General features: G+C 41.8%; 1 protein-coding gene across 1 annotated transcript; it reads left to right on the forward strand.

Annotated features, from left to right (window-relative positions):
• Positions 1-27033, forward strand: slc71a2b (solute carrier family 71 member 2b). Its single transcript, XM_036980400.2, has 12 exons — positions 1-251; positions 14516-14608; positions 19426-19488; positions 20078-20205; positions 20668-20782; positions 20906-21124; positions 21420-21533; positions 22107-22178; positions 22347-22459; positions 22645-22742; positions 23026-23180; positions 24999-27033. Exons 1-12 carry the CDS (start codon positions 219-221, stop codon positions 25212-25214), a joined length of 1419 nt encoding a protein of 472 aa, XP_036836295.2. The 5' UTR covers positions 1-218; the 3' UTR covers positions 25215-27033.
• Positions 27034-27154: the final 121 nt, after the last annotated feature.

The raw sequence follows: 27154 nt of genomic DNA on the forward strand, positions 1-27154 counted from the left end.
ATAATACCAAAGAAGAAGAACGTAATGACGTAAATTCAGAATCTGACAGAAAAACTCACAACAGTTTACTCAGTCCGGGTAATAGTCATAATCATCAAGACAAACTGGAAGAGACGGATGTATCTAAGAATATTACACAGCATGGACTTTATGTAAATATCGTTACAGCAAGATGTGAATTGACCCAGGAGAAAATACCGACTGAGACCAAAGACGACATGTTGGTTCGAAACATGAGAGATGGGACCCCTGTAAGTGAAAATAACGTTACCCACGTTTGGACATTCTTCAACAATATTTAGCTAGCTACTGTAGTTAGCTAGTAACGCGTTAGGTATGGCTATGCCGGAAGTGTCAATAACGTTATCTTGTCCATCTTGTTGTCCATCTTGTTGCTACCAGTCAGTCGAAGTTAGCATGTTATTAACTAGCTACTAGCTAGTACGTTAGCCTACTAGCTAACGTTAGCTATCTCTTCTGTTTTCGCTAGATAATATCTCTGCCATTTTGACAATTGTATTTTCACGAGGTTTTTGTGTCCATATAGCTACGTATTTTCACATGATTCGATACATACACGTTAGATAGCTTTTGTCGCTACATTTTGCGAACTCGTTAGCAATAAAGTTTGCTGTCCGTGCTCTTGAATTCCAATCTGATATGATTAGCTAGGCGAGGGTCGGGGTCATATGAACAGGGTACACATGACAGTAAGTGGCTATATCTACCACAATAACATACAGCTGGGTGCCCTAAAATGTCTTTATCCAACATAACATTGTAGTAAAGCAACATTTTTGGTCTGGAGCTATGCATGTAACGTTAGCGAACTAGCAAATCCCATTACTTGGCTTTATCATTTTTTTTAGACTGATAGGACAGCTGTAAATACAACATTTTTGGTTATGGAAAATATATTTCACTGGTGTTTAGGTGTTACAATGATATTCTACACTATATTTGCTTGTTTTGTCACATAAAAAAATAAATAGGCGAACAATTCGAACTTTAGCAACAAGGAAATGGCAACGCGATTTCTGCATAGTGCATTTTTAATTGATACAATCAAGATGTTTTGGGGCACTGGCCTACACATAATACCCCATAATGTCAAAGTGGGATGATCTTTTTCGAAAATGTTACAAATTAATAAAAAATTACATTGAATATCCCTTTGGGCATGGTAAAGTTAATAATTACACATTGGATGTTGTGTCAATATCAATACAACCAGTCACTACAAAGATACAGGCATCCTTCCTAACGCAGTTTCCAGAGAGGACATGAAGCCAATGGTGACTTTAAAACAGTTAGAGTTTAATGGCTGTGATGGGAGAACACTGAGGATGGCTCAACAACACTGTAGTTACTCCACAATAGTGATTAACACCGGGATCCCGGGACCACTCTTCACATTTCCTGGAAAAATGTAATGACAAGACCTGGGAAATTACAAAATTGTCCCCCAATGTCACACTAACGCAATTCCAAAAAATACACAACATGCGCAGCAGCAGATTGGCCAAAAGTAAAATGGCACATTATCAAAACAGGTTGTTGCATCGAAGCCTTTAGACTAGCGTATTTCCTTCACGCGAAGATGCAATAATTTCAAAGCGCACGCATAATTGACACTGCCGGACTGCACACGAGAACCGAATGCAGTTTAGAGTTCTCATCAGAACTGAAAATTAGATCGTGGTCCGACCCATGCCCGGTGAGTTGAAGCCCGAGCCCCAGTCCGACATCACAGAAATTAACCCGAAAAAAGCTAGATTTCTAGAAGACAGCAGGCTATTTTGATTGTGTGTTAGAATAAAGTAGACTAATGCAATTGAAGATATGTATCAAATTCTTGCTTATACTGAAACTCCCAAAGTCATATCCAACCGTTAACTAATTTAAAGCAATAGTCGTGTGTGGTCACCTAGATTATAATTTCAGCACCATTTTGATTGGGACAGCACCATTGCATTGCTTTCAGACAAGCGTGGGGGACATGTATAGATAAATCAATCCAAGTCAGTTTTTGTTTTCACTAAATCTCCGTTTGAATATTTGGTAACAGACTGGAGAAATGTTAGCTAAATTGAGTTGAGCGCTAATATTTGCTCATATATTAGTAGAGCAGAATCTTTTGCTAGCACATTATACAAGTCTGCTTGGTCTTAACTCGTGTAGTACCCTGTCCTACTCCTGACCAAAAGCCTTTGGTTAATTCATCTCTGGCTGGACAAGTGGAAGTGGTAGCTCATTTATTCGTTTACTCATCTATCTACTGATCAGAAACATTTAGCATAATGTACATCAAGTGTATTATTTATCTATTGACTCATGTATTAGCCTTATATAGCCTTATAAAAGCCTACGCTGTTTTCCCACTGAATCCCGGTGAAAGAGTAGGCAAAAACACATCTGCCACGCCGATCCTTAACACTGGGTTCCCTCAGGGGTGTGTACTTTGTCCCCTCCTGTATTCCCTGTTCACCCATGACTGCGTGGCCTAACACTACTCCTACACCATCATTTAAGTTTGCTGACGACACAACCCTGATCACCGACAGCGATGAGACGGCCCATAGGGAGGAGGTCAGAGAACTGGCAGTGTGGTGCCAGGACAACAACCATTCCCTCAATGTGAGCAAGACAAAGGAGCTGATCGTGGACTACAGGAAAAGGTGTGCTGAACAGGCCCCCATTAACAACGACGGGGCTGTAGTGGAGCGGGTCGAGAGTTTCAAGTTCCTTGGTGTCCACATCACCAGCGAACTATCATGGTCCAAACATGTCAAGACCGTTGTGAAGAGGGCACGACAAAACCTTTTCCCCCTCAGGAGACTGAGAAAAGATTTGGCATGGGTCCCCAGAGCCTCAATAGGTTCTATTGCTGCTCCATCGAGAGCATCCTGACCGATTGCATCACCGCCTGGTGATGGTAACTGTCCGGCATCTGACCATAAGGCGCTACAAGGGTAGTGTGATCGGCCCAGTTACATCACTGTGGCCAAGCTTCCTGCCATCCAGGACCTACTATATAATAGGGGGTGTCAGAGGAAAGCCCATAAAATTGTCAGACTCCAGTCACCCAAGTTATACTGTTTTCTCTGCTACCGCACGGCAAGCTGTACCAGAGCGCCAAGTCTAGGACTAAAAGGTTCCTCAACAGCTTCTATCCCCAAGCCATTAGACTGCTGAATAGTTCATAAAACTGCCACCGGACAATTTATATTGACTCCCCCTTTTTGTATACTGCTGCTACTCGCTGTTTGTTTGTTACCTGTGCATAGTCACTTCACCCCCACCTACATATACAGATTACCTCAACTAGCCTGTACCCCCGCACACTGACTCGGTACCGGTGCCCCCTGTATATGTGTTACTTTTTATTATAACTTTTTATTTTAGCCTACTTGGTAAATATTTTCTTCTTCTTGTTCTGCACTGTTGGTTAAGGGCTTGTAAGTAAGCATTTCACGGTAAAGTCTACACTTGTTGTATTCGGCGAATGTGTCAAATAAAGTTTGATTTGATTTTGAAACCCAGAATCGCATGAAAATTCCTAACTTTATTTTGTAATCCATAGTTTGCATTATCAAAGCACGTCTCACCTAGTCATGTCAAAATACCGTTATAACATTTACCCCGCTGTCTCTTGTTGCGGCCCATATGAGAGCTTCGGTAGAGAATGTGTGATCAACAGACTGAATGAGAGTAGGTATGGATAGTTTGTTTACAGAGTTGGTCCCTGTTAAGATACCTTGATATTTAAACTATTTCCTCTCTTCATCTCCCTGTTTTATTCATGAGCTGATCTGTTTAATCAACAACTCAATTTAGCCAAATAGGGGATATTCTGTCATTTGTTGGGAGGTTATCTAGCAAGCTTAGCAACGTTAGTAATTTGACGTTTGTTTGACTGTCGTTACAAAATGTGTATGATTCAAAAACGCTATAGCCTACTTTGGGTGCGTTCTGTGCATCCTGAGCACACTCTGTGGAGATAGCCTAGGCCTACTGCTTAATTGCGCTGAATTAATTGAGGAACATGATAACACTTGGAATTTATGAACCGCCTGTTTCACAATTGTCGATCAAAGTTACTCTATCATTAGTAAATATCAGTTTCACTTGCTGTGAAATCTTAACATAGTGGTGTAGCCGGCAACGTGTCGTGCCGGCAATGTGTCGCACCGACAATGTAATTTTTGGAAATCCCTGTCATAGTGACTGTATCTTGGTTTTAAACACTTTTAAATGGGCACTTCCAATTTTTGCTGTATTTCCCGGGACACTAACCTAACTGACAGAGTGAAAAGAAGGAAGCCTGTACAGAATAAAAATATGCCAAAACATGCATCCTGTTTGCAGCTAAATGGCTCTAAATTAATACAGCAAAAAATGTGGCAAAGCAATTTAACTATTTGTTCTGAATTCAAAGTGTTACTTTTGGGGTAAATCCAATACAGTACATTACTGACTACCACTCCACATATTTTCAAGCATTGTGGTGGCTGCAGCATGTTATGGGTATGGTTGTAATCGATAAGAACTGAGTTTTTCAAGACAAAAAAATAATGAGAATAGAGCTAAGCACAGGCAAAATCCTAGAGGAAAACTTTGGAGTCTGCTTTCCACCAGACACTGGGAGATGAATTCACCTTTTAGCAGGACAATAACCTAAAACACAAGGCCAAATATACACTGGAGTTGTGCATTCGGAAAGTATTCAGACCCCTTCTCCTTTTACACATGTTATGCCTTATTTTAAAATTGCTTAAATACACATTTCCCCTATTAAATCTACTCACAATACCCCATAATGAAAAAGAAAAAATAGGTTTTTAGAAATTTTTGCAAATGTATAAAAAAAAATGAAACAGAAATACCTTATTTACGTAGGTATTCAGACCTTTTGCTATGAGCCTCGAAATTATGCCCAGGTGCAACCTGTTTCCATTGATCATCCTTCATGTTTCCACAACTTGATTGGAGTCCTGGGGTAAATTCAATTGATTGGATATGGTCCCACAGTTGGCAATTCAAAGGAATTGTCTGTAGAGCTCAGAGACAGGATTGTGTCGAAGCACAGATCTGGGGAAGGGTACCAAAAAATGTCTGCAGCATTGAAGGTTCCCAAGAACACAGTGGCCTCCATCATTCTTAAATGGAAGAAGTTTAGAACCACCAAGACTCTTCTTAGAGCTGGCCACCCGGCCAAACTGAGCAATCAGGGGGAGAAGGGCCTTGGTCAGGCAGGTGGCCAAGAAACCCGATGGTCACTAACAGAGCTCCAGAATTCCTTGTCTGAAGGAAACCTGGCACCATACCTACGGTAAAGCGTGGTGGCAGCATCATGCTGTGGGGATGTTTTTCAGCAGCAGAGACTGGGAGACTAGTCAGGATCGAAGAAAAGATGAACGGTGCAAAATACAGAAAGATTCTTGATGAAAACCTGCTCAGGACCTCATACTGGGGTTGAAGGTTCACCTTCCAACAGGACAATGACCTTAAGCACACAGCCAAGACAACGCATGAATGTCCTTGAATGGCCCAGACAGAGCCCGGACATGAACCCGATCCAACATCTCTGGAGTGACCTGAAAATAGCTGTGCAGCGACACTCTCCATCCAACTTGAGTCTGCAGAGAAGAACGGAAGAAACTCCCCAAATACAGATGTGCCAAGCTTGTAGTGCCATACCGACAAAGAATTGATGCTGTAATCGCTGCCAAAGATGCTTCAACAAAGTACTGAGTAAAGGGAATGAATACTTATGTAAATGTTTTTATTTGCAATAAATTTGCAAACATTTCTCTGTTTTTGCTTCGCCATTATGGGATATTGTGAATGGACCAGGGGAGGACCTTCCTCAGTGAATTTCATAAAAATTCTGAAACATTTTTAGATAACGATGCTAAATATATTCACGTCACCAAATAATTTATTAAAACACACTGTTTTGCAATGGAGGTCTACAGTAGCCTTAACAGCACTCTGTAGGGTAACACCATGTTGTAGCCAGAGGACAGATAGTTTCCATCCTCCTCTGGGTACATTGACTTCAATAAAAAACCTAGCAGGCTCGTTGTTCTCATCCACTTCCATTCGGGCTGGGCGATACTGTATATCGGATTAATTTGATTTAATTCAAATTAGTTTTTGAGTGATATTACAAATGTCTGTAGGTTTTGTTGTTCTTTTTTATGAGCGCTTACGTCCACTTGCTCTAATGTTGTATTTTTGGTCTCGTCTCCTTCACTCACTGGGGCGACAGGTAGTCTAGTGGTTAGAGCATTGGACTAGTAACCGAAAGGTTGCAAGATCGACTCCCCGAGCTGACAAGGTAAAAATCTGTCGTTTTGCTCCTGAACAAGGCAGTTAACCCACTGTTCCTAGGCTGTCATTGAAAATAAGACTTTGTTCTTAACTGACTTGCCTAGTTAAATTAAGATAAAATAAAACTCCTGTGCTGTGTGTACCTTCCCATTTACATCAGAGATCTGTATATAATGACGAAAGGCACATCTCCGCCCTAACAATGGGAGTCGTTGTCTCAAATGCGGGAAGGCAGGCGTCAAGCTTAGGTACAAAATAAGCCCACACTCTAAGCCTCTTCCCCTGCCTCTCACACCAAAGTTGAGAGTTCACATCTTCCTCTTTCACCAGGGTTGCCATGTTCACGTTTTTCCTGCCAAATTGGGATACGTTCAAAATGTATTGGTTGCAGGTTTTTGGGCTACTTCTAAGTTGCACTGCGGCCGCCATTTGTGTGTGTGTGTGTGTTGAGAGAGCATGCAGCTTAGTTCACTATTGGCTGAGTCATGTGAGTGAGAGGAGACAAAGCAGCACACATGCTCGGCAACTTTTTACCAGTTGTAGGTAGACTATTTAACTTGTCATTATGCGCAAGTGGAAACTTGAAATGGAAGTTATGGAACTCCCTCGCTTGCTTCTGTTATGGGGAAAAGTCCTCAATAAATATATTTTCATCTGTTGGCCATCAAGTAGCCTACCTGGAGCTGACAAACATATTGAATAAATAGCCTATAACTTCAGTGTATTCTAGTTGTAGCCTTGTGTTATGCAATTATTAATGGCCACATTTAGTTAATCAAATTGGAAGTTATCAAAGCTGTATCGCAATTGCCAGTCAGTGGTTAGAATCCATTAGATTGATGGTAACAGACAGTCAGTCAGATTTAGGCCCCAGGTAAAAAAAAAAAAAAGAAGAAAAAAAGATGATGATAATAATAATAATAATAATAATAAACACTGGCTGTTGACAAGCATATTCCATTCATAAACATATTATTAATATTTAATTCAGTGATTTGAAATTATGACCCCATTCTCAGTAGCCTATTCCAGCAGGCTATTGGGAAACACAAGCACTTCTTATCTTGAAATCGCCAAACTATTCATGTTCAAATAAATTAGTCTGTAACTTTGAACTAAGCAAGCTGCTAAATCGTTCAGATGACATCTTGCCTACGTTTGGCCTACATCTTCAGTCTATAGTAGCCTATCTAAGCAAACCATGGCAAAGTTTAAGTACAATCGTAAACCCAGATTTTAGTTGGTAGCCTATGCCTATTGAAATGACAGGTCAGTCTCGCAAATGGGCCATTTATAACTGTTTGTAGTCTTAATAGCTGGCACATAATAATGGCACAATGGCCAGAAATTAGCCTAACATTTTTTAAAAAATGTAGTTCATCAAAGTGTTTCTTGCTCAGAGATTGAGATCCTCTGTCCATATTTTATCACTCAAACTCCCCTGTCAGATTTATCTATAGTTATGCTCATGCGCAAAAGGGATTTACTTATAATTATAAACTGGGTTCGAGCCCTGAATGCTGTTTGGTTGGCATATCAGACCATATACCATGGGAATGACACAATTACTTTTACGTTGGTAACCAGTTTATAATAGCAATAAGGCACCCTGCGGTATATGGCCAATATACAGTACCATGGCTAACGGCTCTATCCAGTCGGCTTGTTTGTGCCTTATTGCTTAATCATAGCAGTCAAACAAATTCAATCAAAATCCATTGATGGAAAATTCTGGCGATGTTAAGTGCAAATTATTTTCTCTTGCGACAATCAACTTAGCTTATTAAGTCAAGTCATAATTTGCAAGGCCACTTGATTTCAACATCTGAACGAAGTGGAAAGGCTAACATGCTTTTCAAGCAGTTGGAGACACACAGAAGGGTGTGTTTAACAATTCAACTGTTCAACCTTGTTAGCTAGCTAATAGATCCAAATAGGCTGAACTTGAAATATAAAGATTAGCTGGCTAATCACTAGCAGGTGGGTTTGACAGATTTTTGATGAGACCTGTGTTCATTTTTAATAGCCTAATGCATGTTACAAGAAGTTTGTCATTTTTAGTGAATGTGCATTATGCATGGTTCTAGTTACATTAACAAAATATTTGAATTTTCGTGGATAGACTTGAAAGCCAGATCAGTGATTTTTTTTTTTTTTGCCCCAAAAAAGCAGGTTAAACTATTTTAAGAAAATAATTAAATTATTAGTGGGTCTTATGGTTGTGGAAGGCTTATATTTAGCCTAGTTATAACTTCACAAGCCCTGAATTCATTGGATTATTGCTGACTGTTTGAAATGCAATGTATTTGACCTTTAATTGTAGAACAACACTTATTTAGAGAACATAAAAACCATCCAGATACAGTGCCTTGCGAAAGTATTCGGCCCCCTTGAACTTTGCGACCTTTTGCCACATTTCAGGCTTCAAACATAAAGATATAAAACTGTATTTTTTAGTGAAGAATCAACAACAAGTGGGACACAATCATGAAGTGGAACGACATTTATTGGATATTTCAAACTTTTTTAACAAATCAAAAACTGAAAAATTGGGCGTGCAAAATTATTCAGTGACATGTTGTCCACCCAATCAAAGGTTCAGAGAATGAATCTAGTACTGAAAGCTTAAGCTACAGCTAGCTATCACTGCAATGGATGAAATTTGGTTGAGTAGTTTACTCAGAGAAAGTCAATAGTTGAACAGTTTTGAACAAATTAATTTGTTCAAAAATGAAAGAAGCGAGAGAGCTATATTTTGTATTTTTTTCACTTAGCTTGCGAAGGCTGTTAGCTAATTTAGCATACTCAAGCAGACTGGGATCTTATGTTAGCTAGCTGGCTATGGCTATCCAACATTAGAACTCTTCCAAGTCAAGGTTTTATAAATGTATTGCCACCGGGGCCCGCCAGTGTAACTGCTAAAATGCTTGCTGACTACACTGTACTGCATGATTGTAGCGGGTTTACTAACACGTTAGTTCTAGTAGATATGTTCACTAAGATGTTAACTAACATGGTGACAACGATGTAGGCAGTGTATAGTGGTTATAACATTAAGATTTGACTTGATAACTTTTCTTCACCTGGTTACACACAGCTGATGTCCACAAGCGAAGGGAAAAGATGAGAGTAGGAGGAGAGCGCGTAGATGCGAGAAGGAATTATACAACGATCAAAGGGACCATACCTGTTTGTAGCTACTATGAAAGTGAACTGTGTTTGCGTGTGATCAAACACAGGTTTATTAATTCCGCCGACTCTGTTGAAAAACGTTTCTTAAACGGAAGCAAGCGGAATGAAACAAGGGTAAACATACCTGAACTTGTTTGTAACTGTTGGCCTAATGATTACACCCTACATCAGCTAGATGCAGGCAAGAGTGTGAAGGTGATGTTGAGTGTGTTAGTGCCTGTCACCTTGATTACTCAAATTTCTCTCGACCTGTGCACCTACGTTTTAAACTTTTATTTAGGTCTGTCCCCAACTAAAAAAAATATTAGTTGCCCAAGAGTCGTCTGTTCTTTCCACAAATAGATTCATAACATTTTTTAAATGTATTTTTCCATATCGACATCCTATGTGTTTTAACCTCTCTGGTACAAGTGGGATGCTAGCGTCCCACCTCAACAACAGCCAGTGGAATTGCAGGGCGCCAAATTCAAAACAGAATCCCATAATTAAAATTCCTCAAACATACAAGTATTTTACACCATTTTAAAGATAAACTTCTTGTAAATCCAGCCACAGTGTCCCATTTCAAATAGGCTTTACAGCGAAAGCACACCAACCGTGGTCTAGGGCACTGCATTGCAGCGCTAGCTGTGCCACCAGAGACTGGGTTCGCGCCCAGGCTCTGACGCAGCCGGCCGCGACTGGAAGGTCTGTGGGGCGATGCACAATTGGCCTAGCGTCGTCCGGGTTAGGGATGGTTTGGCCGGTAGGGATATCCTTGTCTCATCGCGCACCAGCAACTCCTGTGGCGGGCCGGGCGCAGTGCGTGCTAACCAAGGTCACCAGGTGTTTCCTCCGACACATTGGTGCGGCTGGCTTCCGGGTTGGATGCGCGCTGTGTTAAGAAGCAGTGCGGCTTGGTTGGGTTGTGTTTCGGAGGACGCATGACTTTAGGCCTTCGTCTCTCCCGAGCCCATACGGGAGTTGTAGCGATGAGACAAGATAGTAACTACTAATAATTGGATACTACAAAATTGGGGAGAAAAAGGGGGTAAATGGAAAAAAATGAAAAAATGCATTGTCTCAAACAAACATCTGGTGAAAGTGCAGAGAGCCACATCAAATAACAGAAATACTCATCATAAACATTGATAAAAGATACAAGTGTTAAACATACGAATACAGAAACTTCTCCTTAAGCCTTTATTACAGCAAAGTTAAAAATAATCGTATTCATTAATGAACGCAATTTCCGAAATGGAAAGGTTTATTTATTGTTTACTTGAATTATTCAAAAGTATCTCTATTTTTATAAGTTTTGCACCTGTGTTCTTACTTAATATTAACATATACCATTTCAGTAGCATATGTCTTGTGATGGACTGTCATCCCCACAGCCTCCATGGTGAATTAGTCCACTCAGAGAGGCGGGAATCAGACTGGTTTCTTGTTCACCATGATAAAAAATATGTACTGTCAAATATCTGGACTCACCTCTACTCATTCAAGGATTTTTCTTTACATTGTAGAATCATAGTGAAGACATCAAAACTATGAAATAACACAGATGGAATCATATAGTTACCAAAAAATGTCTTTAACAAATCTAAATATACTTTATATTTGAGATACTTTGCCTTGACAGCTTTGCACACTCTTGGCTTTCTCTCAACCAGCTTCACCTGGAATGCTTTTCCAACAGTCTTGAAGGAGTTCCCACAAATACTGAGCACTTGTTGACTGCTTTTCCTTCACTCTGCGGTCCGACTCATCACAAACCATCTCAATTGGGTTTAGGTCGGGTGATTGTGGAGGCCAGGTCATCTGATGCAGCACTTAACCACTCTCCTTCTCCTCCTTCCAGGTCAAATAGCCCCTACGCAGCCTGGGGGTGTGTTGGGTCATTGTCCTGTTGAAAAACAGATCTCACTGTCTCACTAAGCTCAAACCAGATGGGATGGCATACTGCTGCAGAATGCTGTGGTAGCCATGCTGGTTAATTGTGCCTTCAATTCTAAATACGTTTCTGACAGTGTCACAAGCGAAGCACCCCCACACCATAACACCACCTCCATGCTTCACGGTGGGAACCACACATGCGGAGATCATCCTTTCACCTACTCTGCGTCTTACTAAGAAGACACAGCGGTTAGAACCAAACATCTTAAATTTGGACTCATCAGACCAAAGGAAAGATTTCCACCAGTCTAATGTCCATTGGTCGTGTTTGTTTGCACTAGCAAGTATCTTCTTATTATTGGTGTCCTTTAGTAGTGTTTTCTTTGCAGCAATTTGGCCTTATTCACACAGTCTCCTCTGAACAGCTGATGTTGCGATGTGTCTGTTACTTGAACTCTGTGAAGCATTTACTTGGGCTGCAATTTCTGAGGTGCAGTTAACTCTAGTGAACTTATCCTCTGCAGCAGAGGTAACTCTGGGTCTTCCTTTCCTGTGGTGGTCCTCATGAGAGACAGTTTCATCTTGCACTTGATTGTTTTTGCCACTGCACTTGAAGAAACTTTCAAAGTTCTTGAATTTTTCCTGATTGACTGACCTTCATATCTTAAAGATATGATGCATGGTCGTTTCTCTTTCCTTATTTGAGCTGTTCTTGTCATAATATGGACTTGGTTTAAATAGGGCTATCTTCTGTATACCACCCCTGCCTTGTCACAAAACTGATTGGCTCAAATGTATTAAGAAGGAAATAAATTCACTTAACAAGGCACACCTGTTAATTGAAATGCATTCTAGGTGACTACCTCATGAAGCTGGTTGAGAGCATTTTTATTTAATGTTTTTATTTTGTGTTTAACCTTTTATTTAACTAGGCAAGTCAGTTAAGAACAAGTTCTTATTTACAATGACGGCCTACCAAAAGGAAAAAGGCCTCCTGTGGGGACGAGGGCTGGGATTAAAAATATATGACAAAATGCACATTACGATAAGAGAGACAACACTACATAGAGACCCTAAGACAACAACATAGCAAGGCAACAACACATGACAATACAGAATGCCAAGAGTGTGCAAAGCTGTCATCAAGGCAAAGGGTGGCTACTTTGAAGAATCTCAAATATAAAATGTATTTAGATTTAACACTTTTTTTGTTTTTGTTGGTTACTACATGATTCCATATGTGTTATTTCATAGTTTTGATGCCTTCACTATTATTAGACCAATGTAGACAATAGTACAAATAAAGAAAAACCCTGGATGAGTAGGTGTGTCCAAACTTTTGACTGGTACTGTAGGTGCTGGGCTCATAAAGAATTCTAGTAAAGAACAGTAATTCCCCCACACTGTTAAAGCTCCCAAATCACCGCTTATTGACAAAGTTTCGATCCATAACGGATCTTCCTCAGGACAAACACACAAACTGGGTGCTCACATCCCAAAATATACACATTTCACCTCACATGACCATTGCAGACATGACGTATGTTGGGTGCAAAAACTATTTGTGTATCTCTAATAATTTGGTAACAATGAGATGGGTACATGTAGTAGTTCCAGATAATTACAAAATGTCCAAGTAGATGACCTGGAAGACGAGACAAATCAAAGTGACATATTCATGTAAAAAATGGTCAGATATCAAACTCTTGGTTCAGACCTCTAGGAGACATGGTACACATGGTGAATCCAATCCATTACAATTCTCTTCTTCAATAATAGATTATCAGTATCTTCCCCCCTCTTAGGAGTCTTAACATGTTCGATGCCAATATATCTCAAAGAGCTAATGTGGTGACGAGCCCCCATGAAATTATTTAAACACCCAATTCTAATTTTCCCCTTAAAACCAGGGGTTCACATACTTTTTCACACATGGATATTGCATGTTGAATCATTTGTGGATAAATAAATGTTGAAAAAGTATCATGTTTTTGTGTAATTTGTTTAATCCGGTTATCTTTATCTATTATTAGGACATAGATTATGATCTAACATTTTAGGTTTGAAATATGTGAAAATGATAAGGGGTTCACAAACTTTCTCCGCACTGTACTTGTAATAGCCAATTAGCTATATTAGCTAGCTACTAGCTCCCTGTGTCCCCTCCACTGAGATTTATAGTCCCTTCTTGCAAACTCCTTGTGCACATTGTCTGTTTTTCTTCATCTGTGGGGTTTCACACTGGCTGTTGTTGCCTGGACAACTGGCTGGACACTGGCTGTTGTTGCCTAAAAACACGCCACATCGATACAACTATGACTAAAAGTGACTGTTCCCAACAAGCATAGGCAACCTCTTCCGCCTCATGTTACAAAAACCCGCCCACAAGTCAAAACCGATAACCTAAACTAAATTGCAAAATGAAGAATTGCGATTGATTTATTGAATTTGATCATTTGAATTTTGACAGTCTTAAACCACACAGAGTATGGAAAAGCATTGTCAATTGCCGGTTGAGAATTCATTAGATTTGTCACAATTCATGTTATCACAACAATGCAATTAAATGGCAAACATGAGAAATGATTTGTCATTTACGCATTTACGTTAGATTTTTAAACGTGTCAGTGTTGTACTGGTTAGTACCATGGGAATTAAATGTCAGACATTTTTCTTTTTCAAATTGGCAGACATGCGTACTCAATCATGAAAATGATAATGCAATTTATTTAGCATTTCAATTTGAATTTTGTCACCCATTGAGGGAAAGGAATTGCAATCTTGATATTGATTTATCATTTGCACATTTGCATTTCCAAGGTAACTCCTTCCATTAATATTCATCAGAATCAAGCAATAGGAAGCTTTAAGAGTCTACGTAACTAACTTACAATAACTTTCATTCTGAGGTCCCGAGTTTCCGACATGACCTGAACGTGGCAGTAGTCCCCCTATTGTAGCATCTCCCCACGTTGACATATTTTCACTTTTAAAACAACAAGGAAGGGTGTGGCAAGTTCTTGCTCAATGTTGTTATTACAGATCAGGCACTGCTATTTTGCACCGTGGAATGTCCTAAACAGCCTCTGTCACTATCTTCCCATTGCAGCACACCACCAACCGTGCCAAGGTGTCCCATGCAGTTGTGGTCATCTTTCTAGAGTTCTTTGCTTGGGGGCTGCTTACAACACCAATGCTGACTGTAAGTAAACACACCAGACACCCAAGTTTTAAGTTTGATATTTTATTTTATTTTAACACAGGAGACAGTTTTATTATTCATCCTTGAGATGTTTACCTGTGGTAAATTCAATTGATTGGACATGATTTGGAAAGGCGCACACCTTTCTATATAACGTCCAATAGTTGACCGTGCATGTCAGCCAAAACCAAGCCATGAGGTCAAATTAATTTTCCCTATAGCTCCGAAACAGGTTTGTGTCAAGGCACAGATATGTGGAAGGGTACCAAAACATTTCTGCAGCATTGAAGGTCCCCAAGAACACAGTGGCCTCCATCATTCTTAAATGGAAGAAGTTTGGAACCACCAAGACTCTTAGAGCTGGCCGCCCGGCCAAACTGAGAAATCGGGGAAGAAGGGCCTTGGTCAAGGAGGTGACCAAGAACACGATGGTCACTCTGACAGAGCTCCAGAGTTCCTTTGTGGAGATGGGAGAACCTTCCAGAAGGACAACCATCTCTGCAGCACTCCCCCAATCAGGCCTTTATGGTAGAGTGGCCAGACTGAAGCCACTCCCTATGACAGCCCACTTGGAGTTTGCCAAAAGTTACCTAAAGGACTTTCAGACCATGAGAAACAAGATTCTCTAGTCTGATGACTTCTCAGGACCGAGGGAAAGATGAATGGAGCAAAGTACAGAGAGATCCTTGATGAAAGCCTGCTCAGGACCTCAGACTGGGGAAGTGGTTCACCTTCCAACAGAACAATTACCCTAAGCACACAGCCAAGCCAATCCAACACAGGAGTGGCTTCTGGACAAGTCTCTGAATGTCCTTGAGTGGCCCAGCCAGAGCTCGGACTTGAACCCGAATGAACATCTCTGGAGTGACCTGAAAATAGCTGTGTAGTGACGCTCCCCATCCAACCTGACAGAGCTTGAGAGGATCTGCAGAAAACAATGGGAGAAACTCCCCAAATACAGGTGTGCCAAGCTTTTAACGTCATACCCAAGAAGACTCTAGGCTGTAATCACTGCCAAAGGTGTTTCAACAAAGTACTGACAAAGGGTCTGAATACATATGTACATGTGATATTTCAGTTTTAAAAATGTCTAACAAACTGTTTTGCTTTGACATTATGGGGTATTGTGTAGATTGATAATAAAAAAACAATTTTTAGAGTAAGGCTGTAATGAAACAAAATCTGGAAAAAGTCAAGGGGTCTGAATACTTTCCGAATGCACTGTAAATAGGTAGGTGCTACCAAATGTCATTATTGGTGAGTTTGGACATTTTACATGTGAATGTGAACAAGAGACATTGTGCAAATTAACAGTACTGGCTATGGAGCAGCATGTGTACATGCTGTGTCTGTGTGGAGTCTGGAGTTGTTAGGGCAATGGGCCTGCCTGGAGAAGATGGCGAAAGAGCAGACAGGCCGAGAACGGAGAGGAGAAAAAATGCAAGGAAATCAAAAGACAATTCATCCAAAGGGCTTTGACTTCTCAAACACGACAGAAAGCCAAAACAATATGATGCCCCGTCACCTTATTAATTCAGCCACTTACTTAGATAACTAGAAAGTTAAACTTAAGGGTTGCTTTAATGTAGAATTCTTTGTTTTTCACACTGGGAAAAAAAGTTAAAACGCATAAATATCTTTCTTCTCGGCATCAGACAACTTTGTGCTTTTTTTGCACTTCTCCACTGGGATGAGAATTCAAAAACGGGCATTCTATCAGCAGACAGCGCTCTGACTGTGTAGCTACTTTTCTAGGTGTGGCCAGCCAACTTTTCTCCTGTAAAATGCAAGCCGGCTACATTCTTTCTGTGATCAACTGAAATATGATGGCCGTGCATTGATTTAGCAAAAAAATACATTGCTTTTTCATTGTAAGCTAATTTAGCCTACATCCAGCCAAATAGCGTTGCACTTCTGTTGTCATCTGATGAAAATGACTATTTTCTGCCAATTGTGTTGCACTAAAGTACTTTCTGTAATGGAAAACTATAGTTGCACGTCCCTGAACAGTCTATTGAAACAAAAAAAAAAACAGACTTTCAATATAAAACGCAACTGCTGTCAATAAACAGCTGTACTCATCTGCTTCCGCTTTCTCCAGCTATTTACAAACAAACACGTGACTGGCTCAAATGTTCTGGGGAACTACGGTATGCTTCATAATGTGACAGTTGAGATGGAGAACGCAATCTGCTTTATCTTCTATATTCATATATTGCACAAGTTGACTGCAGGTATTTACTTCAAAAGTAGCTACAAATATTAAAATGTATAGAAAAACATGTAATAAATAGTTTTACCGGTATTGAAAAACCATCCCGTGGCTATTTTCAAATACCTTGGTATACAGCATACCACCCAAGCCTAGTGTTCACCACCCGCTGGCGGTCGTTAGCGGAGCAATTCCGGTACCAGGCTGCGATGCAACTGGTCAGGATGCTCTCGATGGTGCAGCGGTAGTATTTGGAGAGGACCCGGGGTGGCATGCCACATTTCTTCAGCCTGCCTTAGGAAGTAAAGGTGCTGTTGCACCCTCGACGAGTGGTGGTGTTGGTCCATGTCAAGTCCTCTTTGATGTGGATGCTGGCCCACGTGTTAAGAGTCTGTATGGAGGAGGGTCTGTTGCTATTCCTCACAACCTGTGTTCTGCCCATCAGGAATTCCAGCGTTCAGTTTTAGAGGGTAGTGTCCAGAGTCGGGGCTCTGACCTTAGAGGGAACAATAGTGTTGAATGCTGAACTGTAGTCAATGAACAGCATTCTCACATAGGTGTTCCTCTTGTTCAGATGTGTTAGGGCCGTATGAATAATGGTTGTAATGACATCTTCCATGGATCTGTTGGAGCGGTAGGCAAATTGGAGTGAGTCCAGTGTGCCTGGAATGTTGGCCTTGGTGTGAGCCATGACCAGCCTCTTGAAGCACTTCATGATGACCGGTGAGTGCGACTGGGCGATAGTCATTTGTGCATGTCAGCTTGTTTTTCTTAGGCACTGGGATGAAGGTGGTCTCCTTGAAGCAAGTGGGGGGACTACAGCATGGGACAGGGACAGGTTGAAGATGGCAGAGAAGACGCCCCCTGGTCAGCGCACACTCTGAGGACGTGGCCAGGGATGCCATCTGGGCCGGCGGCTTTGTGTATTCACTCATGAGTTCCTCACGTCAGACTTGGAGAGCAAAAACATCTGGTTCCGGAGCAGCGAGAGTCTTCCAGGATTGCTCAGTATTGTCTGCCTCGAAGAGTGCATAGATTTTGTTAATTTTGTCTGAGAGTGAGGGCACCACACAGCTAGATTTGCCTTTATAGTCCGTGATAGCCTGTATTCCTTGCCACATGCGTTGCGAGTCTGAGTTGTCAAACATCGATTTTAAATTTGAGTTTGTAGTGCCTTTTTGCATCCCTCAAGGATTTGTAGAGCTCGTTCATGCTTGCCTTGTACGCGTCGCACGCCACCGAATTGTTGGGGTTCACGCTGCTGACATTGAATGCTGCAGTATGGGCTCTCGGCATGGTACGGATTTCTCTGTTCTTCCAGGGTTTTGGTTGGGGTATGTCCGGATTGTTTTTGCAAGTACATCATCAACACATTACATAATGAAGCCTGTGACTGACAATGTATATTCCTCAATATTGATGGATGAGTCCTGGGTGAATGAATCTTTGAACATATTCCAATTAATATTCTTAAACACTCCTACAGCATTGAGTCTGCCTCTGTCCAGCACTTCACTATTCTTTGTGTTGGTGGCTCCCTCTTGAGTTGCTGCTTCTAGGCAGGGAGTAGGAACAGAGAGACGTGATCTGATTGACCGTTGTGGAGGCGGGGAAGGCTCTATATGCATCACAGATGTTTGTGTACACATGGTCCAGCACGTTGTTTCCTCTTGTGGTCCCGGAATCATTTTGGTGATACTTTGAAATAATAAAATAATAAACTTGCTTTGTTAAAATCTCCCCCGTCCATAAAGACTTCTTCCGGGTGAGAGGATTCTTGCTGGCCAATTTTCTTGTACAGTTCGCTGAGGGCCGCTTTGATGTTTGCTTGTACGCAGCTGTGCTAATAACGCATGTGAATTCCCTCGGCATGTCGTGGGGTCCGAATTTTAGCACCAAAAACTCCAGGTAGGGTGAACAGGAGCTTGAAATGTTTTTAACTTCGGTACACCATGAACTGTTGACGAGGAAGCCTATGCCTCCCCCTACTCTTACCAGAAGCCTGCGTTCAATCAAAACGGAAAATTGAAAAGTTGTCTGGTTGAATAACAGAGTCAAGTGAATTGTCCATATGCCATGTCTCTGTAAAAACCAAGACTCAGCATTCCCTGATGTCCCTCTACAATTTGAAGCCTTGTTCTGAGTTCACAAAGTTCATTTTCCAGCGATTGGACATTAGCCATCAGGATGCTAGAAAGAGGAGGCCATGTAGCCTGTCTTTTCAGCTTTGCTTGGAGTCCCCCTTTCGTTCTTCTTCTTCGTCACCGGCATTGCCTTCTGTCGTCTCGGCCAGGAGCAACAGGTAAGCCAGCTGTGCGAGACATTTATTATTCCAGATCTGGGAGGCTGAGCAATAAGTCTGTAGCTTCTGATTCATGATCCATAAGTTTGTCGCTCGTAGGAAATTATTGCACAAACATTCTGAGCAAACACAGTCATAATGCAAAAAATACCAATTAATAAAAGCAAAGTCGAGCAGGAAGCGGCAAGACGTGCGCCCTCCTCAGTGCCCCAAAGGTCATGAATAAATGACAGCATTATCTGTAGAGACTTTGCAAATGACCTAACAAGGGTATTTATATTGTCTCCTTCCTCTGTCCTCCAGGTTCTTCATGAAACATTCCCCCAGCACACATTTCTCATGAATGGTCTGATTCAAGGTGTTAAGGTAAGAGGCATTTTCATTTGGGTTGCTTTTAAGAATCAATGTTTACTATATATTTTTTTTAATTAGGAACTTTTATTTCAAAGTTGCGATGAGAGGATATTTGGTCACTATGCTCACTTTGAGAGGTGCAGGGGGGAAAACCTGTTTGTCAAGTTTCTACTAGGCATAGGCAAAAAGACAATCTGGTTTGTTCAGATCAGCATTAGTCAATGGTGAAAAGAGCTCAGTATTACAGCATAGTAATATAACTTATTTTCATGTATGACATAGAGATGGTTGTCAGTCAAAATCACAGAGCTTGAGCTTGCCTGGTAACCCAGGTCTGCCTACGGCTTGGTCATGATCGTCTTTGTCATGATCGTCTTTGTGCTGCATTTACTACCCACAGGAAGACCCCATGTTACTATACTTCAGTTAGCTATGTCACACTCTTTATGTGCTTAGGTGAGCAATTTTAAAACTGGTAATGTAGCTCTTTCACACCTACATTGAGTTGTGTCAAACGCCTTCCCATATAGGTCTCGTGCTTGATGCATTTTTGGCGTAGCATTGTGATGACATTTTACCCACCCCCCTGTGTCGTGTGTAGGGGTTGCTGTCTTTCCTGAGTGCCCCTCTGATAGGTGCCTTATCAGATGTTTGGGGCAGGAAGTCCTTCCTGCTGGTTACAGTGTTCTTCACCTGTGCCCCAATCCCCCTAATGAGGATAAGCCCATGGTAAGAGGCACCGGTAGACATAGCACCCTTTGTGCTCAGTCACATGCTTCTCATGTGAGTGATCTCTACAGCGTTCTCCGTGGCTTCTGACTGCGAACCTGCTGGGAACAAGGGTCGTATGTGCGCAATGGGAAAATATCAATTGCATACTCCTCATGTCCTCTCTCTTCGCCTCCTTCTCAAAACCTATTGGATGAGAAAGCCATAGGTCCCTCCCCTCTGATCTTCTCCTCCAATGGGTTTTGAGAAGGAGGAAAGAAGAGAATGAAATTGAGATTCTCCCTATGTGTTTTCTGCTGATGCTTACCTTCTCACACTGAGACAAATGTATCTTTGCTGCAGAATTTAAACACAACTTTGTTTTCAACATTGTTTTCAACTATACATTTCTATCAGTGTTGAATATATGTGACATTTCCTCTGTTTTGAGTGAGATTTTTACTTTTGAATGTTTCTCTACAGGTGGTATTTTGCCATGATATCAGTCTCTGGTGTCTTCGCTGTGACTTTCTCTGTAATATTTGCATATGTTGCTGACATCACTGAAGAACATGAAAGAAGCACCGCATATGGACTGGTAATGGCTCTTGTCTGTCTTAACGCCTTATCCCCCACCACCCTTATGACTTATATGTTAAAGAGGATCAAATAAATTAACACACAAATGTTGAGGATGTTCCACCTTCCCCTTCTGCTTCAGGTGTCAGCAACGTTTGCCGCCAGTTTGGTCACGAGTCCCGCCATCGGTGCCTACCTTTCTGCAAATTACGGCGACAGTTTGGTGGTGCTAGTGGCCACTATCATCGCAGTGGTGGATATCGCCTTTGTCCTTTTGGTCGTGCCAGAATCTCTCCCAGACAAAATGAGACTCACGTCCTGGGGGTCGCCTATCTCTTGGGAGCAAGCTGACCCCTTTGCTGTGAGTGACATTGACATAACCTTACCCAAATTGAATGAACTGTTATACCGTATGTACATATACAATGCAAGAAGGCAATTAGCTCCGTAAAATGGCCATTTTGCGGAGTAAAAAATTGAAGGGCTGCATACGTCTGCGTATTTTGGCTACGCAGGATCGTCGTTTTGCGTTCTTGCGTATGTTGGTTGGGTACAAATTAGCCTCAAGTCTTACAGCTGTTCAATATGTTTAGAATTTCACTGTGATACTGAATGTTGACCACTTGGTTTTTCTTCCTCCCATGTCATTTGTCCAGTCTCTTAGGCGAGTGGGAAAGGACCCGACAGTGTTGCTTATATGTGTCACAGTGTTCCTGTCCTACTTGCCAGAGGCAGGCCAGTACTCCAGTTTCTTCCTCTACCTGCGACAGGTGCGACTGGTTATAAGTCAATTATAAGCATCATGGGAAGTCTTAAGTCATTCTAGCATTGTTATCAATCATTATGTAATGTTATCTGACCAGTGTTGCCAATAATTTTGCGGTGAGTTTCGCTATTGGCTCCTTGATTTGTCGCTAGAAGTCTCTAGATGTTTTGCCATTTCTGTGACGATGTCACAGCACAAATTTGGCTTGCTGCGGCATAGCTGCAGTCCCCGTTTTCGCACCCTCTCTCGCCGCACATCCTCTCCCCGTGTGCTTCTCAGCCGGTGTGTGTGTCGTTGCTGTAAATCCATCTCTCATTTGCGGCAGAATTTAGTGTGCAAAGCCCTCGTGTCAAAACTTCCCAAAGGCACCCTGAAAAGTAGCTGAATTTGTCACTAGAACCAATAAAAGTCACTGGAGGGGTCTGAACTTGCATAGGATTAGCAACAAAGTCACTCAATTGGCAACATTGCATCTGCCTTGTCTAAATTAATTGGATATGGGGAGGGTGACGTGTATACTTCACTTTTATCCACGCTGTGTAATCTGAGATGCACTGTGCTTTGCGTTCCTTTTCAGGTTATTGAATTCTCGCCTGCGGCAATTGCTGCTTTTATAGCAATGGTCGGGATCCTCTCTATTATCGCTCAGGTATTTTGTTGCTATATTAGTATTTCCTCTATTCATCAACTGTGAAAAGTGTCACTATTTACGATGTTCCACGTCAATATTTACCTCGGTAAACTATTAAAAGATAATGAAGACTACATATACTTTTGGATTTACTGTCATTTTTCCTCTTCCCTTTTCTTTTAACAGACATTGCTCTTAACCTATTTTATGAGAACTATCGGGAATAAAAACACAGTGTTACTTGGACTGGGGTTTCAGCTGTTCCAGTTAGCCTGGTATGGCTTTGGATCAGAACCATGGTAAGTTTGTGTCTGATTCACAGCCAAAATGATATCTCATACGTGCTAGAATACATAGGGTTGGTCTTTTAGTCTTTAGTGTTGTCCAGCTGTCCAAGTGTTGGCACCGCGTGAGTGTGGAGGGGATTTGTCCATTGTCCGTGTGAAATAGCTCTAACCCCACTGTGGGACCTCCTGCCTTTCAGGATGATGTGGGCTGCGGGTACAGTCGCAGCCATGTCCAGTATCACCTTCCCTGCAGTCAGTGCTTTGGTGTCCCGGATAGCAGCCTCTGATCAGCAAGGTAAGACAACACCAGTCTCCTCTCTGTGGCTCTACCTTTTCCCCTCCACACATTGCCCTTACACGGAGCTGCAGAGGTCACTGCCACTGACCAACTAAAGAGCAACAGCTGACATGTGACAACTGATTCAAGCCTTGGTCTATGTAATCTCTACCTTGTTCTCCCTTTCACCATAACAGGCATTATGCTTTTTGTACCCTTTCTACCTGAGGTGTCTGAAAGGAGGTGAATTGTGAGTTTATCTGTGCCGTCAGAGTAAAATCTGGTTTTGTTACGCTTACAGGATGTGTCCAGGGAATGATTACGGGTATCAGAGGCCTATGCAATGGGCTGGGTCCAGCTCTGTACGGCTTCATATTCTTCCTGTTCAACGTGGAGCTGAACGAGCTTGACCCTATGACAGGAAGAAACAAAAGCACATCTCAGGAGCCCAGCGAGGTACAGAGCCCAGAATACGCTTACATCTTTAATTTCATGGCTGTGTAACTCTGAGATCATATGAGTACAGCTGTGATGGTGAATGTGATAGTCAGTTTGCTTTAGGCCCTTAGAGCACAAAAAACCCTTCTGTTGGCTAAGAAACAGTATTATTTTATGGAGTTGGATTAGAAAAACAAAGTTATCCCATTAAGAGAAGCTTCTTCTACTTTTTGATGATGGTTAAAATAATCATTATCAAAGTAAAACCTATCATCAATACATACACTGCATTACAAAAGTATTCAGACCCCTTCCCTTTTTCCATATTTGGTTATGTAAAAGCCTTATTCTAGAATGGATTAAATAAATCAAAAATCCTGATCAATCTACACACACTACCCCATAATGAAAAAGCAAAAGCCGAAATACCTTATTCACATAAGTATTCAAACCCTTTGCTATGAGACTCGAAGTTGAGCTCCGGTGCATCTTGTTTCTATTGATCATCCTTGAGATGTCCACCTGTGGCAAATTCAATTGATTGGACATGATTTGGAAAGGAACACACATGTCTATATACGGTCCCAAAGTTGACAGTGCATGTCAGAGCAAAAACCAAGCCATGAGGTCAAAGGAATTGTCCATAGAGCTCCAAGAGGATTGTGTCAGCACAGATCTAGGGAAGGGTACCAACACATTTCTGCAGTATTGAAGGTCCCCAAGAACACAGTGGCCTCCATAATTCTTAAATGGAAGAAGTTTGGAACCACCAAGACTATTCCTAGAGCTGGCTGCCCGGCCAAACTGGGCAGAGAGGTGACCAAGAACCCAACAGTCACTCTGACAGAGCTCCAGAGTTTCTCTGGGGAAATGGTTGTCCTTCTGGAAGGTTATCCCATCTCTGCAGCACTGCACCAATCAGGCCTTTATGGTTGAGTGGCCAGACGGAAGCCACTCCTCAGTAAAAGATGCATGACAAGCCCGCTTGGAGTTTGCCAAAAGGCATCTAAAGACTCTGACCATGAGAAACAAGATTCTCTGGTCAGATGAAACCAAGATTGAACTCTTTGACCTGAATGCCAAGCGTCACGTCTGGAGGAAACCTGGCACCATCCCTACGGTGAAGCATGGTGGTGGCAGCATCATGCTGTGAAGATGTGTTTCAGCGGCAGGCGCTGGGAGACTAGTCAGGATTGAGGCAAAGTACAGAGAGATCCTTGAAAACCTGCTGCAGAGCGCTCAGGATCTCAGACTGGCTTGAAGGTTCACCTTCCAACAGGACAACGATCCTAAGCACACAGCCAAGACAACACAGGAGTGGCTAGAGGACAAGTCTCTGAATGTCCTTGAGTGGCCCAGCCAGAGCCCGGACTTGAACCCAATCGAACATCTCTGGAGTGACCTGAAAATATCTATGCAGCGACGCTCCCCATCCAACCTGACAGAGCTTGAGAGGAGGATCTGCAGAGAAGAATGGGAGAAAGTCCCCAAATACAGGTGTGCCAAGCTTGTTGCGTCATACCCAAGAAGACTCGGAGCTGTAATCGCTGCCAAAGGTGCTTCAACAAAGTACTGAGTAAAGGGTCTGAATACTTATGTAAAAGTGTAAGTTTTTTATTTGATACATTTGCAAAAAATATAATCCTGTTTTTGCTTTGTTATTATGGGGTATTGAGTGTTGATTTATGAGGGGGGGGGGGAACAATTCAATCCATTTTAGAATAACACTGTAACGTAACACAATGTGGAAAAGGTCAAGGGGTCTGAATACTTAACGAATGCATTGTACATGCAAGCGGTTCATTTTGGTAACAGTTATTGTGAATTTTCTTTCAGAAACCGACCATTCCCGGTCCGCCCTTCCTGTTCGGAGCCTGTTTAGTGTTGCTGGCTTTCCTTGTGGCCATCTTCATCCCTGACCACCACAGTATGGCAGTGAAGACCTACACGGACACGCGCAAAATCAGCACCAGCAACAACCTCCAGAGTTTAAACCCCCTGCCTGCCAGCGAAGAGGACATAGAGCCTCTCCTGCAGGACAGCAGCATGTGACTGTCTGAAAGAGACTCCAACATGAGCCCCCCTAATGGCCCCTAAACTACAACCTCAACCAGCAGCAGCCGACATGGAGCCATGCAGGGTATATCCTTCAACCACGTTGAACACAGTTCTGTTTCTACGATTAGGGATCGGTCTTTTGTCCAGCGAGATGGTTTTATCGTTTACTGTGATTTTACATTGCGACAAGGACAGAAACACTTCTTAATGCACCGGGTTGAGTGACAATGTGTTTTGGTGTCAAACATTGGCCTAGACAGTGTTTGTGGAGTTGAAGAGATGACCGTAAGCTCTGCTGGTTTCTCATGCTTAAAGAACCCCCCTCCTATTAATGGGTTTAAATGCCAATCAATGCCCACTCCAGCTTTATGTTAATAAAATATTGACCTGTATCTCATCAAAGTTACTGTGCAATCTAGATTGTAAACGGATTGGTGTATAGTTAGGTAAATACACTACATGACAAAGTATGTGGACACCTGCTCTTAGACCATCTCATTCCAAAATCATGGGCATTAATGTGGAGTTGCCCCCCCTCCTTTGCTGCTATAACAACCTTCACTCTTCTGGGAAGGCTTTCTACTAGATGTCGGAACATTGCTGCGGGGACTTGCTTCCATTCACCCACAGAGCATTAGTGAGGTAGGGCACTGATTCATCCCAAAGGTGTCAAAACAAATTTTATTTGTCACATACACGTGTTTAGCAGATGTTATTGCAGGTGTAGCGAAATGCTTGTGTTTCTAGCTCCAACAGTGCAGGTGTTCGATGGGGTTGAGGTTAGGGCTCTGTGCAGGCCAGTCAAGTTCTTCCACACCGATCTCGACAAACCATTTCTGTATGGACCTCACTTTGTGCACGGGCACGTTGTCATGTTGAGTCGTTGTTGCTCCAAGACGTTTCCACTTCACAATAACAGCACATAGTTGACCGGGTCAGCTCTAGCAGGGCAGAAATTTGACAAACTGACTTGTTAGAAAGGTGGCATCCTATGACTGTGCCACGTTGAAAGTCACTGAGCTCTTCAGTAAGGACATTCCACAGCCAATGTTTGTCTATGGAGATTGCATGGCAGTGTGCTTGATTTTATACACCTATCAGCAACGGGTGTGGCTGAAATAGTCGAACACTAATTTGAAGGGGTGTCCACATGCTTTTGTGTATATATAGTGTATGTACCTTAAAGGTGATGCAATTTTATTATAAATGCTGTGCCATATATTATTTTGTATTTTTGCCTTTTGTCATGCATTGTTGAATCAGCCGAGTGAGACTTGACTTGGACTTGAATGTTACAGAAATAGTTGCTGAAAGAGTTAAACATGACATTCCAAATATGCCTATCCACCCTACAAATCCCAACCTGAGTATATTGTCAGCTACCTCAAATTTTTACCTCTTCATAAGATGTAAATTAAAGACAAATCTTGGCCCCCTGATTTGGTATAGCTTCTCATAACCTTTAAAAACTAAATCATCACTTTTACAGGAACTGTTACCTTTTACATCTGAGTGTTAGTTCTTGTGTTGCATAAAGGTCTGGTGGGATTGTGGCTACCCGTGACGTATTAATGGATTAACTTGAGACCCACAGTACAGTTGTACTCCTCAGTTTTTAACTTGAGACTTTAACATTTTAACTGCCAATCCTGAATTGAAATTAAAACCGTGATAATGGCATATTGTGGTACTTTAAAAATGTTTTTTCAGAGTACAGTTGTTTGGCCTCATAACTATTGCAACTAGTTGGAAAGTGCTTTTTTTTGTGGTATGGTACAGGTAACTGTCAAAATAAAGGATGCACTTGAGTAAATGAGGGTTCTGGCCGTTCTGTTATGGTGCATTTTCCTGGTATGGTTTAGTTCCACTCGACCACTTTAGAGGACAAGGTAAACACCAATGAATACACAGCCATTGAGTGATCACCTTCAACC

This window comes from Oncorhynchus mykiss, chromosome 6, assembly GCF_057628025.1.
Source record: "Oncorhynchus mykiss isolate SJ-2025 chromosome 6, ASM5762802v1, whole genome shotgun sequence".
Lineage (NCBI taxonomy): Eukaryota > Metazoa > Chordata > Actinopteri > Salmoniformes > Salmonidae > Oncorhynchus > Oncorhynchus mykiss.